This window comes from Halichoeres trimaculatus, unplaced genomic scaffold, assembly GCF_033239565.1.
Source record: "Halichoeres trimaculatus isolate MK-OKI-2021-1 unplaced genomic scaffold, fHalTri1.1 fHalTri1_scaffold_9, whole genome shotgun sequence".
NCBI lineage: Eukaryota > Metazoa > Chordata > Actinopteri > Labriformes > Labridae > Halichoeres > Halichoeres trimaculatus.
Genome location: NW_027437188.1, coordinates 22,459,622 through 22,473,974, shown reverse-complemented (window position 1 = coordinate 22,473,974; position 14,353 = coordinate 22,459,622). Strand labels below are relative to the sequence as shown.

General features: G+C 39.0%; 1 protein-coding gene across 2 annotated transcripts; it reads left to right on the top strand.

Annotated features, from left to right (window-relative positions):
• Window positions 1-364: 364 nt before the first annotated feature.
• vmp1 (vacuole membrane protein 1) lies at window positions 365-14,169 on the top strand. 2 transcript variants are annotated; one of them, XM_074678654.1, is made up of 12 exons: window positions 365-455; window positions 1,004-1,111; window positions 1,460-1,592; window positions 1,854-1,944; window positions 2,422-2,532; window positions 7,706-7,867; window positions 8,046-8,177; window positions 9,503-9,583; window positions 9,796-9,912; window positions 11,124-11,185; window positions 12,551-12,650; window positions 13,181-14,169. In XM_074678654.1, the coding sequence occupies exons 2-12, from the start codon at window positions 1,033-1,035 to the stop codon at window positions 13,322-13,324; spliced, it is 1,212 nt and encodes a 403-aa protein (XP_074534755.1). In that variant the 5' UTR covers window positions 365-455; window positions 1,004-1,032; the 3' UTR covers window positions 13,325-14,169. The 2 variants fall into 2 exon arrangements, with proteins under 2 accessions (XP_074534755.1, XP_074534756.1); XM_074678655.1 differs by lacking the exon at window positions 365-455 and adding an exon at window positions 468-825.
• Window positions 14,170-14,353: the final 184 nt, after the last annotated feature.

The following is a 14,353-nucleotide window of genomic DNA, read 5'->3' as shown; positions in this document are numbered from 1 at the left end:
TACAACAACATACATGTTTTACATGGGACGATGTGACAGCATGAATAGTGGACGTACTTATGAGCAGGCTTTTCCATTTCTCAGGTGTACCATCTTGTTGACAATGACGTTACGAGGTAAACGGTTAAAAAACGAATAGTTGAAATTCTGATTAGCGGGGGTTGAATTTGTTAGTTGTTTGGCAAATCTGGCAACCTCTGATTGGCTAACTAAATGAATCACGGAAGTACGTCATTTTTCAGAATAAAAGTTCAGTGTTTATAAGTTGAGAAATGTTAATCCAAACCAAGGATAAAGAAAGAAATATTAGTGCTATAGCTTGATTATACTCTTATGCACCTTTTTTATTGTTGAAATGAACTTTTCTGAGGAAAACGATGAACCGAAGGAGCAGAGGTATAGTTTTACCTATGACGTACGGACGTTTATTTCCGGGTTACGAGGACAGGAAAGAGGTACGAGTATCACTTAATTCTATCAAACCTCACTTAATTTTGACTCTGATTTGCTTTTGATATGCGGATATTGAAACAAACTGGTGAAGGGTCACATTTTAAGGACTCCGTCGCATAAAAAGCTCAACATTATTGTTGTTATAACCCTTACTTTGATGTCGAGTGCCAGTAGCATTTTGGCTAACCGGTTAGCATGTGGGGGATGATGATATGAACGCATTTGGCACAATATCTTGTTACAGAACTACTGAACTACACAACGACGGTTGATTCATTAAGCCGTACCCGGGTACCCCTGAAGTAGGACTCCAAGCAACAAATCCTCACTGGCTTGGTTATACATATAATACAGTGCCTTTATCATAAACATGTGAGTTAAATGTCAGCTGGCTTGTTTACGAATTGATAGTCTGCTATCATATTGGTTCACAGAGTTTGGGAAGGATTTACGTACAGTCTCAGACTCAAACTGTCTCTTACACTTCTACTGGCCAGGGAGTGAAACAACAGCACTGTTCCCACTGGTTTGTCATTTTCTGTCTTTTCAGATCGCCTGACCGGTTAAATCTTGATTGACATGGCAGCCAATGGAGCAAGCTGTGAACAGCCCCAGAAACGAGCAGGAGCTAAAGATAGACAGAATGGAAAGTCTACAGGTCAGTATTTGTCAACCACATTTCTTTACATTCCCATCTCAAGTGAAGTTGACGCACATGGATGAAGTTCACCCGTAAAGTTACGGTTGTGTTATCTCTGACACAAGACGATAACTACCGCCACAAGGTTTGAAAAAGTCGTAAAAGCACTCAAGCTGGATCATTTAGCTTACTTTCGGTTCTTAATGGATAAGCTGCTTTTCTTACATTAGAACATGAAATGAAACAATGTTGTTGATATGAGAATTATCATGTGCTTGGCAGTAGCAAGTCAGCTGGAAGAAAGTATTTCGGTGGATGTAAGTATAACAGAATATGATAGTGATTCCAATTCTGTTAACTCTCCAGACTTCTCAGTAAGAGAGAGGCGACAGAAAGATAAGGAGGATCGCCTGTCCCTGGTTATATGGAGGAGGCCTGTCACCACACTGCATTATTTCCTTCTGGAGACCCTCATCAAGTTAAAGGAGTGGACTTATAAGTAAGTAGTCTGACAGGTTTTACCAGTGTACTTCTGTTTGTGCATTGCATGAACGGTCAGTTCCCTTTTCATGTGATTAAGCTCAACAGTTTTGTATTTCATGTGCAGCACTTTGTTTCAGCTGTGGTTGATTTTAAATTTGTGCTTAATAAATAAAGTTGACTCGAGTTGAGAGTTGAGAAGTGTTGGAATCCAGTGTCTATGAGAGACTGTTGTCTTAAATGTTATTAAAAAAAACTTTTTTTTTCTTCCTCCTGTCAGGCTTTGGCAACGACGAGGTGTGGTGTTCTTAGTTTTGGTGTTGTGTTCTCTGTTCTCCATTGCCTATTCTACCGAGGGAGCTCACCAACAAGTAAGCCTGGACTGCTTTGTTTTCTTAAGTGGTGTTAATAATCAACACTTGTTCTTAATCTCTTACCTGAGCAAAGGTTAATGATAAGTCACTCTCCACTTTAAATCTTTCCAAGTAGAGGGCTAAACTTGGGTGATAATGAGATCTGCTCTGTTGTCAACGAACCCTTGATCATGCAGCCAGTCAGCTGAAAGTTTTGTTTACATATTTCTTGACAGAGTCTGTTGTCACTTTGGAACTGCAGAAAATATGCATTTGCGATGTCTGATTGTGAATCCATTCTGCATAAAGAAAATTATCTTTGAACTATCTTCTTTCCCCACCCAGGAAAACCTTAGATTGTAGTGTTTTGATACTTCATCCTGAACAAAAAGTAAAATGAGTCACCTCTGTTTAGAATTGTCGTTAAGAGAAATTCCTTGAGTGAGCATTTTCTGCATGCTTTGTTCTCTTATGTGTTGACTTTGTTTCCTGAAGTATGTAGAGTATCTGGAGAAGAGGTTTCTGTGGTGTGCCTACTGGGTTGGCCTTGGAATTCTGTCGTCAGTAGGCCTTGGGACAGGCCTGCACACTTTCCTCCTTTACCTGGTAAGAAAATACATACTGTTATTTTTCCACAGTTATATGTCAAGTTTGTAGATTACATGGTTTGTAAAGAACACGTGAATAATACAAGCTTGGGATGATCTCTAAAGTAGAGATGCACTGATCTAACTTTTCTGGTCCCGATACAGATACCTGGGCTTTGGATATCAACCGATACCGATAGTGATCCAAAAGCAGTGTTAAATAATAAGTTGCATGCCCTTCTGTGGGATAAGATTGGTAATGTTTTTGAAAAATGTTTAACAGCAGTTTGGTTAAAACAAAGCTTTAGAATTTACAAAAATGACAGTTTGATTGTAAATTGTATACCCTGCAGACTAAATCATAGTTCAGCCTTAGTGTCAAGTTTGGACTGATCCTTTCCCACCAGTACCTGTTCCAGCTTTAAGGGGCTGTATCGAGGCCGATACCCGATACCAGGATCAGATTGGTGCATCCCTTCTCTAAAGTGCACTGGAACCATTAGTACAATGACAAAACTTTCAAAAAGGACAAAGACACACCAATCTGAGGGCACCAGGGGTTTTAACAAAACATTTAGTGAAAAAATAATTAAGAAAATGTTTTTAGTACAGACAAAAAAAATCTGATAAATAAACTGAAGCAGCTTCTAATGAATTATTAATGAATTTTTATCAAAAAGAGCACATATTGATGCAAATATATATTATTTATATATTTAATTGCGAGAAAGAAGAGCAGTCTGCTGTAGTTGTATCTAATCATTAGCTCATTATGAACAGAACAGGGTTTAACTTTGAATTACTGCAACCTGAATGACTGAGATACTCAAATACATTGGCTGTTAAGAGACCTATTTGGATGCCCTTATGTGTCTGTAATAAGCATGAATACCACCCACTCATCGCAGTGCCTGGTGTTTTGAATTCTATCACTGTGTTTCTAGTTCACAGTATTTATACCAAGCTTTGTTAGTACAGTTGCCCGTTGATGGCGCCATTTTCACTCACCATATTCATCATCTTCTTCCTCTTCAGACTTGTTCCATTTTGTCACTCAGGCAAACCTTAAGTAAAGTGTGGAATTTCCTCAACTCGCAGTCACAAAATGACTGTTGGAGTGAGTAACTAAAATGTATGTCATTTGTCCTGGTTGTGGTTTTAAAAACAAAGAATTTAGAGAACTAGAGGAGAGGAATAGATTCTGCGACACAGTGTGCTTTCAGCTGATGATGTGGCTTTTGTTCATTAGAACATGTGCAGATGTGGACAGCTGACTCAACCATTTCCATTATAATGAAATCATGGGAAAAGAGGAAAGTCATAACTATCCTCTATTTCGTGAAACTTCCTTTAATACTTTACAGACTGGCATGTTTTTTAGGAGCATTGTGATTTTCTTCTTGTGTCTGCAGCTTCTTTATATACCATCCCCACTCTAAAGTGATACTGGCCCATACTGTCTGGTGTGTATGTCCTTGTACCCGGTACTAAATGTACATCATACTATTTTTAAGGCACGACCTCACCCAATACCCCCACTGTGCACTGGGGGTCTCATGCTATAAGTAGTCACTCACACTTTATGGAGAAACATGGAAGCTATTACCCTATTTTTTGTTTCTATGGCTGTGCAGTAAAAACATTTTATGAAAATACTTTTTGGTTACCGAGTTCTTTTGACTACATTTTACTTTTTGACATAAATAGTCTGAACCTTTTTTTTTGCAGATTTTTTTTTGTTCTATCCCATATTGCATTAAGTAATCTTTTTTTACTCTTGGTTGAACTTATTCTTTTATAATAGACAGATTGTTGTTCGAGCAACAAAACAGTGATTATAGTATTTGTTAACTTGAACAAATCAAGAATGATAAAGGTTTTTCTAGCTTCCCTCTCTCAAATCTTTTTTCTTCCTGCCAAGGATCACAAGATTTTAAATTCCTTAATGTTGATATTCCATCATCCTCTTTCTAAAGCTGTAGTTTTCTGCTAGCATTTGTTTTGAATGCACTCACACAGTCTTTGAGCCTCTTTAAAGATCGCCTAGTTTTTCAAGAACCTTTAGCTCTCAGGTTGTCCAGGGAGTTGGTGTTTAAAGGAATTCTTCATATCGAATCAAGACTTGTTGCTAGATTTTGTAGGTATATACAACAAAAATCAATTCTGCCTGAGTGACCAACCCTGAGCTTTTTAATTTTGAAACAAGTCCAGTGTAAGTGGAGAGTAGGGATTCACTGACCTGTTTTAATAGGCATCAGGTATCACAATTAGCAGTCGATGAGACATTGGTGACAAATATCTGTTGCATGGGACGGATCCATTCAACTCAGTTTTATGCCTTTCTGTGTTTACAACAACCATGTGCCTGTATTAAGCCATTATTGCCAGTAGGTCTGTGCGTTTTTACCATACAGTACTAGGATAGCACAAAGGAAGATAACTACAGTGATTCAGCAGTTTGGCGTTTGTTCACACTTTTCACCAACAACTCTGGCAGCAACTTGCAATATTTGTAATTCTATATACATATAAGTCTATATATATGTCATACATCCACAACTGAGGTTTACAGTAAAATTGGGATTCCTTTAAGTATGGGAGGTTTACTCACAGCAAATTAACACTTGTATTATCCCCTAAAATGATAAACTTTTATATTTTGGTTTACAAAGAAATACATTTTTTCTCTTTGAGGATTTAAAAAGAAAACTAGTCTGAGAGGTGAGGAGGAGAGAATTGAGCTAAAATGCTGGTTTGTGTACTGATCCTCAAAGCCAACTCAGAGAAGAGTGGGTCTCCATCAATCTCACACATGTGTATGTTCTGAAAATTCAGTCTCATCACTGAGAAGCTGATGAATTGAAGTCATCTGCCTTTTGTTCCTCTTGTGAGACTGCCACGGCATATTTCCATCAGCATATTATACAAAGCATCCCTTAATTCCTGTGACCACTTCCACATTTTCATTCAAAAGTAAAAACCTTCTTCACATCCACACCACGTGTTGTAAGCCATCTGCTCATACGTGGACAGTTCTCAGTGTCTCTCTGCACTGCCATTCAGAAATGCAGCTCCAATCTCCAGCGCCGGCTCAGTTTTGATTTAGTCAAAATCAGAAAGCTCTGCCTCATTTGTGAAGGAGGAACCGCAAACCCCATCAGCAGAGTTATTCTGTGACTTTACCTCAAGACTGAGGCATTAATAAACAGGCCCACGAGGATGAGATCACTATGCACATGGGAAAGGGGATTCACTCACCAGTGTGAATTTTATGATTCATCATGATGTTCTAGAGGTCATTAAAGTGCATGAAGTGCTGGATTCTCAGCATGATTTTATATGATGGGTAAAGTGGATGAATAATTTTAATCTTAAATTTCTGCTGTTAACAGTGGACTTGTTGTTTTGAAGCAGATTTGATTATAAGAAGTGAATCCCCCCAATCCCCTTTCCTCACAAGAACAAGATCTCCGGACCCTTTTGTCTTGAAGTTTCTGAAGTGCACAAAGAATAATACAATTTTACTAACTCAGTAATAGTCAGGTATTTTATTTTCAAACAAAGCACTGCATTACCCTAAAAGTTACTGTATGTGAATGGCTGCATTAGGTGACGTAAAACCACCCAGTAACCTTCATCATAAAAAGCCATCCACAGGAGAAAATGCAGTGAGCTTATTTTGCTCTTAAAGAAGTAAACTGTTTAGTGTATCAATAAAACCTTAAATTGAACAACTCATGACTGGTTAAAAAAGTAATGTAACTCTTATTTACCTCATAGAGCACTTTGTTGAATATGAGCTTCAGCAGTGCTGTAGCTTTCATGGTTTTCAGAGCAGGTTTGAGTCACAGCTTAGTGTCTTTTCTGTTAACACTGGCTTTTTGTGTCACAGAGAGATGCCTTTAGACAAAGTTCTGTTTGGTTTGAAATAGACTTTGTGTAAACCAGAGAAGCCTCCTGTGTGCTCTTACTCAGAGTGAGCTGGGCAGATACCATGAGGGGGGTCGATGCAGTCAACACAGACTAATAGTGTGCTGTCAATCTACTGTCAGTATTGCAGGGATCATTTAAAGGAGGCATAATAGAGTAACTGTTGTGATCACAGGTGGACCAACTGTTGTGAAGCCAGATGGCTTAGCCTAACTACAATGATAAATGATGACATGCATACCTGATAGAGAGTCTGGGTGACTCAGCTACTGTTAATGTGTCTGAACCTGTGGTTGTGTGGATGGTCAGGGTTTCATTTAGTGTTGAACTACACTGGCATTTGTATTAAGCATTACCTTGAAGCAATATGGATAGGCAATTTTTTTTATACACCTCTTATTCCAAACAACAACCTTCAAAGGATCATGCATTAAAACATTTATAATAAGAATTATAACTATAAACTGCTTTATGCAGCACCTTTAAAGCGTGGGTTTACAAAGTGCTTTCACAGACAGTCAAAAACAATACACAAAAACAAGACACAAAAGATCTTCAACAGAATCTTACCTCAAATATCCCAACATAAAACAGCAACAACATAAAGAAAAACCCTGAAAATAAAAACCCAAGTCACACAAAAATGAAATAATCTGATCTGAGGCCAGGAGAACCAAGAATGTTTGATAGCTAAGAAGCTATGGGAGTGAAAACAGTATGATGAAATAAAGATGAGATTAGAAAATTGAAAGGAAAAGAGCAGTAATAGAAAAAGGTAAATGCAATGAAATGTATTTAGGTGTTAAATTAATTCAGAGGCAATTAAAAGGGTAAGTAGATTGATTTCAAAGAGCACTGGAAATATTGTATGAATAATAGAATAAGTAGTTGGATAATTTTTTAAAAAACTTCATCAATGAAGAGCTAGAAATGGTCAATTAAATATGTACAATTATATTATAAAAATTAGAAAATAAAAGGTGCTGAGTGGATGACAACATACAGACAACTTGATAAAGAAAGTCTGCAGAAGAGTGTTTAAAAAAAAGATTTAAGAGATGCATTTGACCTTACCACTTTGGGAAGGAAAACTGCAAGAGACTGCATAAGTTGAAGCTCAGTGATAAGTTAGACACTGTGGAAAGAAATAATGACTCCCAAAAGATGCAAAATTCTAGTTTCTCTTTCAAAATGTGGCATGAAGTGTCGCATTTTATGTGTAGTTAGTTAAAATAGCTCCTTTCTGTCCATCTCTTCTCCAGGGTCCTCACATAGCATCAGTTACTCTGGCAGCATATGAGTGCGGCTCTACGGACTTTCCAGAGCCTCCGTACCCAGACCAGATTGTCTGCCCCCAGAGTGGAGAGGGGAGTATCTCCCTTTTCTCGATAATGTCAAAGGTTCGCTTGGAGGCCTGCATGTGGGTGAGTACTGTTTGTTTAATAAAGAGAATATAAAGTAAAAAAAATGGAGTAAAATGGCAGCTTAATAATGATTACATTTCAAAGAGCAGTTATGTTCACTAAATGATGACATCACAGCGGCATGAAAAAGTGCCTTTGTGGGACAAAGTTACCAAATGCTGAAAATGTCTTGGTTTAGGGAGCAGGCACGGCCATCGGAGAGCTGCCCCCATATTTCATGGCCAGAGCGGCTCGTCAGTCAGGAGCTGATCCAGATGATGAAGACTATGAAGAGTTTGAGGAGATGCTGGAGCAGGCTGAGGATGCCCAGGTGAGAGTGAAAAAACAATATACATATGCGCTCATTTCAGGTGCTTTAAGAGAATTTTGTCCAACAGCTTCACTTCATATTGGAACAACCTGTTGTTACCTGTGATTCTTTCCTTGCTCAGATGATCCCACTTTGAAAAACACCAAGTATGATATGATTATACCTGATCTGGTTTACCCTTCATAATGCTCAACTGACAATGGAGTCACTCTCCAGTGATTGGTCCCAAAGAAACATATGACTTCAGTGAAGCCCCTCCTTCTTACACTTCCAGTAAATCTGTCTGTTGGTGGGTGACTCACCCTGAGCACAGCTCCCCCTTTAATCATCCCTCAGGCTTTGCTCTCACTGTACCTCCCTCCTTCCCTTCCTCCTTCTCTCTTCTCACCGGCCTCTAATTTGAATGACAGACAGTTCTTTCAGGAACCAATTTCACATGACTGAGATCAGATGCTGAGTCAGCCGAACAGAAATCCGACCTGCTTTGTGCCTTGTCGTTTCCACCACCTATTCTAACCTCACTGGTTCTAAGCTGAATAGACAGGCGAGGCCAACCTCGCATCACATGCCTCTCAACATGGGGATGTATCACGGATGCGTTTGTACAGACATTTATCCAAGGTACAATCACCCAGACGAGTCAAAGGCTCTTCTGTTTAAATCTGAGGAACTTTAAGTTCAACTCAGTGACTAACGTATTCTATTATGTCAACTTGATCTGGAGGCAGGATCTTGAACATTTCAGTGACACGATCATGAGCAGAAAAAGTACCCAAAAATTACTCCTTTAAGAGCAGAGGACTACAGAGGAATACTCGTGAAAATTCAATCACCAAACTCAAATGAAAAACTGCTTCCAAAATTTGACCTTGGTGAGATGCCAACAGTTGAAAGTACTTTCTTAACATCTTCAAGCCATGCTGAAATCTTCAACCACATAACCACCCACATTTCACCCCCGCAAGGCTGGATGTTGGCTCATAAAGATCCCCAGCACTCTTCTCCACCACGCAGTTTGTAGTTCAAAGCCACAAAATTCATCAGCTAAAAAGAAAATGTCACAGAGCTCAGAAATAGCAGATATTGTACCACAAGCACGTGTCACTGAAGCTTTCATTTCTTATAATAACGCTCAGACATTTTGTCTGGTTTGGCTGAAAAACCATGCATCTACGAGAAGTGCAGCAAGGTTATTTCAAGCAGAGAATAAAAGTGTTTTAATACACCTCTGGTTTCACAAAAACAATGTGTTGCAGTTGTATGAACATTGTGAAAATCAATAAAGACTCTGAGTAACAAATATTGTTTTTTAAATCTCGGTGCAGGATTTTGTCACAAGAGCCAAACTGGGAGTCCAACACATGGTGCAGAAAGTGGGATTTTTTGGGATCTTGGCCTGTGCTTCTGTGAGTTCACAGCTTTTTTCTTGTTTAAAATTGTCTGCCTTGTTCTGATAAATGAGTTACTGTTGCTTTCAAGAAACTAATTTAGAAAAAATATATATTCAAGAAAATAACCTATGACAGTATTTATGTAACACTTTTAAAACCACTCTGTTTAAAGTGCTTCACAATAAATACCTGTAAAATTCAAATAATTTCTTCTGTGTACGTTCCAGATCCCAAATCCTCTCTTTGACTTGGCTGGAATAACTTGTGGTCATTTCCTGGTCCCCTTCTGGACGTTCTTTGGAGCAACTCTTATTGGGAAAGCCATCATCAAAATGCATATACAGGTAAGTAGTACATGAGAGAGCTTTAGCAGAAGTAGTCTTTAACTATTAAAGGACCGGTTCACCAAATATAACCCCATGTTTCCGTTTCAAACCATTCAGCATTCAGTCTTGGGTGACACAGTCAGAGTAGCTGTGACTTAAATATAACACACTTTTTGTTCAGTTCACAGTACGAGTTTGTTTTAGAAAACTCACACTTAAAAAACACCTTGAACAGTTACCACGGCCCCAAAATGTGTGGGAGAACAAAGATCAGACCAAGTGAGCAAACATGAGTCGGTGACTGTGAGAAACTTCTAATTGCAGACTTCTTTCTGATGTTGTTCTTTTGGGATTCCTTTTCGGGTTCTGGCTCTGGAGTGCACCCAAACCATTCTACGCTGGCGTCAGATGAAAGGAAGGAAGCTTTTAGGAAGTTTTTTAACAAGAGCTAGATTTTTTGAATCTTGCTGGATCAAAATGTTTTAATCACAGAGCGTATTGTTTAGTCTGCCACACCAGTGACTAATCTAAACCTGTGTTAAGAGAAGTGTATGTGTGTGTGTGTGTGTGTGTGTGTGTGTGTGTGTGTGTGTGTGTGTGTGTTTACTTGTAACTGAGTGTCTTGACAAACTAAACTGAGGCATCTCTTCGTGGTACCAGTTGGTGATCTCACTCTGAAAACTTACAGACAAAGGGTTCATGGAGGATGTAGAGTGGACGTGAGAAGGTAGACATGACAGAAGGAAATTGTGTAGACGGTAAGAAGCTGCAGGGGGGACGCTTTGTGTTTTGTATTTATTTCTTTAACCCTGGTACCTTAAACCTCTTGGACATCACGTGTCATATCCTGTCTGATTTTATCCAGGGGGCCATGTGTCATGCTGGTTAAAGCTGATCAGTTTCAGGGCCGGAGACAAATATTGTGGTTTTGCTCCCCCACCTAGCTGCTTTGCAAACCACACAAAGCCCCTCACTGCCCGAAATTTAGCTCTCTGCCAGGTTTGAGTTTTTTAATTAGTGTGTCTGTGGACAGTGGCAGATGTGGCCTCAATTCTTCACAGCTGTGCCACTGAAATCAAAAATCTATACATAAGGGCCCTCTAAAACATTTTGGGTTACTACTTTGTTTCTTATTCATTCTTTAATATTTCACCAGGTTCCTTTAAAAATAGGAGCGTTAAAGAATTTTTCCTCTGATTCTTGATTTTTTTTTTCTTGTTTTCTTCCAGAAACTGTTCGTGATCATCACCTTCAGCAAGCACATAGTGGAGCAAATGGTGTCACTCATAGGGTGAGTTTCTTTTTATTCTAGTATGTGTGGGTGAGAGAGAAAGACCTTCTTTGTGGCATTCTGTGTCTTTCCCCTGGTTTCGCGGTAACGTGTGCATTTGTACCTTTGCGGGTGCATTCTGACCACTGATGAGGTGTTTTTTTCACTGCAGGGGTCGATGCAGTGCATCAACCCACCTACACATTACCCATCTCTGCAGCCTTGGTGATCTGGCATGTCTCAACATATTGATCTGACTCACCAAGTTCAGCTTTAATTGAAAATGTTGACCCCCTCTGAGAGGTGGGAAACACAACCATAGACAAAGGAAAAAGCTCTTGTAGCTGAACAAAGCTGCTTGGTTGTTGATGTTAAACTTTCACATTTTTACACGCACACACACACTAACACAAAAAAAGTTTTACCTCCATATTTGGATTTGAAATGAGGCTAAACTGAGTGTCATCTTTCTGTTTGGTTACAACAAGAAGTCAAATTTTTCCCATGAAAATCAGATGCTTCTCAGTGACTTGCTATGATTCATGGAAGCTTTGCTGATACAGGATGAGTTAATTTCTGTGTACTCATGTGTACTTCTTATGAAGAATGCAGAACTGAGTCAATCCAACAAAATGTATTTATTTTGAATAAGAATTTGCCATTTTGTTGCTGTTCTTTTTTTATTAAATTGATTGTTTCCCTTCTTTGCCAAGCCTTGAAAAACCCAGCCTGCCCAGTTGACATCCTGACCAGGCACAGAATTTGATTTATGCATTCTAACCGCTGCAGCCTGGAGTATATTTTCTTTTCGATGTAATAATAAGTCTCGCATTATGCTGAGCTGTATCTCTGCTGACCAAATGGTGAAACTACAACATCAATGTTTCAATATGACATCCACTCACAGAGGGGCATCCATTATAATAGGCCCCATAGCTAGCTAATCTTCATTGCCTAATAAGGATATGAGCACGCCCTGATTAGATATCTTTCCACCCAGAAGGCAGCAATGGTGGTAAAGCTGATGACATCATGTCGACTCACTTCCTGATTGAAGGGCTGACACAGGCTCCTATAGAGAGCCCGGCAGTATAAAAAGAGGGCTGAGGAGTTTCTGCTTCAGTCCTTCCTGCTGCTTGCCTCAGCTCACAGTGTTGGAGGAGCAGGTAGAAGCTCCTGAGGGGGGCCCACGTGTTAGAAGGATGCTGGTTGAGTGCTGGATCAGTGAAGCCTCCACTCTTTGAGTCTTTTAGAAAACAACTTTTGGAGAAGCTGTATTTTCATGGTAGAGAAGCTTTCTTTATGGGTAAGTGAATTAATCTTATTTCTCCTTTTTGCTTTTCTTTTCTATCCTGTGTGGATGTATTTGGGGGGCTGCACTGTTAGCTCTGTACCCAAAGTGGGACCAGCACTCCAGAAGCCCTTCAGTCAGTACCTGGAAGCTCAGAGGAACAAGCTGCACCACGCTGGAGGAAGTGCACCAGCGGTAAGAACGATGTGTTTTTGTGACTAACCTCATTTCTTAAAAATATGAGCTTCACTGATCCAGTTTTATGTTGAGAGAAATTTCTATATGTACTTGAGCTTTTTTTAAAAATCATTGAATATGTTATTACATCAAGTGATGTATCCATAGCTGTTTTCAATACAACTGGAGAATTATAAAACATTGGCAACATTATAAGGGTTTATAAACTTTTTAATGCTCTGACCATTTTAGGCTATTTTAACACATCACTCTTTAAATGAGGATATAAGTGTTAGAAACAGTTACTGTTAACCTGTAATTTGATTGGTCTCTGGTTATCTGACTATGAAACCTGAGAATATTTTTTTAATAACTGAACATGTCATTTGCACTGCGTGTCTGTATTTACTGATACACATTCTAAAATCTAAAATCAAGGATGTTACATTTAAGGGAATCATTTCCCCCTACCATGAGTTAGCATCTGTAAACTCTGATGTTCTTTTTGATGACAATTAACCTCATCCCCTCTAACTCTGCCTTTCCAGGATGAGAACTGGCTGTCGTGGGTATTTGAGAAGGTGGTGCTGGTCATGGTTTGCTACTTTGTCATTTCCATTGTTAACTCCATGGCTCAGAGCTATGCCAAACGCCTGCAGCAGCAGAGGCACTCAGAGGAGAAAACCAAGTGATGACGACAACATCCAAGTGACTGTTTCCTGCTGCTGCTGAGAGCCATTCACTCAGCCACAGCCACCTACAACTTAACTACAAACCTCACCCCACCCCCCAACCCTGTTCATTGTCAGAGGCTGTGCTCAAAAAAACTAGGCACTATTCAATGGTGTGTGTGCTTTTAAGGACGTATGTATTTACTGTTCATCCCTCTTCTCTAGGTTCTGTAGTTCTTCCTCTCATCTCATCTCACTCTGTAGGTATGTGTAGTGTGATTGGCTCATTTTCGGATTTTAACAAGTTACTTAAATGTTGAATTAACCCATTCATTGACCTCAGATGTTAAAGCAGCAGTTTGGTGGTGACTGCTGTGTTTGGGCAGTGCCCATCAGATGCTATGCCTTATGCAAGACAGGAAGGTCTGACCTCCCTCGAATATAGTTCTTGACTTCTAAACTTGATTTTTATTTAATTTTGTACCATTAATGTGTGGATGGATCTTGACTTGTGTGCTGCCGAGATAACCATGAATGGTCTTTTTTTCAGGGTTTAACTTTCCTCATGTTTTTGTCCTGTTCAGCAGTAAGAACTTATTTTTGTTTTGTTGGTTTTTGGAATTGTCGGTCTTAAATGACAGTGAAAAAAGCAATATCAACTTAAAACAGTGTGGTATTGATGGTTTGCACATTGTGTAAATATCTTATCTTTTTGACAGTATGAGCAGATGTGTTTGTGGACATGAGTTGACTTGAACCAAAACAGCAACAAAAAAGATATCATTTGTAAAGTGGCATTGTACTCTCAGCTGACTAGTTCCATTTCTATTCTGTACATTTGGGTTGAACCTTGGATTGGATCATATATAAAATGTGTAAATCATTGCACTTGTTTTGTCATTTTTATAGTTTCTTATAGGACATGAAGAAGTGATTGTTTTATGAAGGGTTGTAATTTTTTTTTAAACAAGACAAATTCAACATTCTCTCTGTAGTGACCATTTTTGAGGTAAGTGAACTTTCTGCCAACTGCAATATTTTTATTTAATT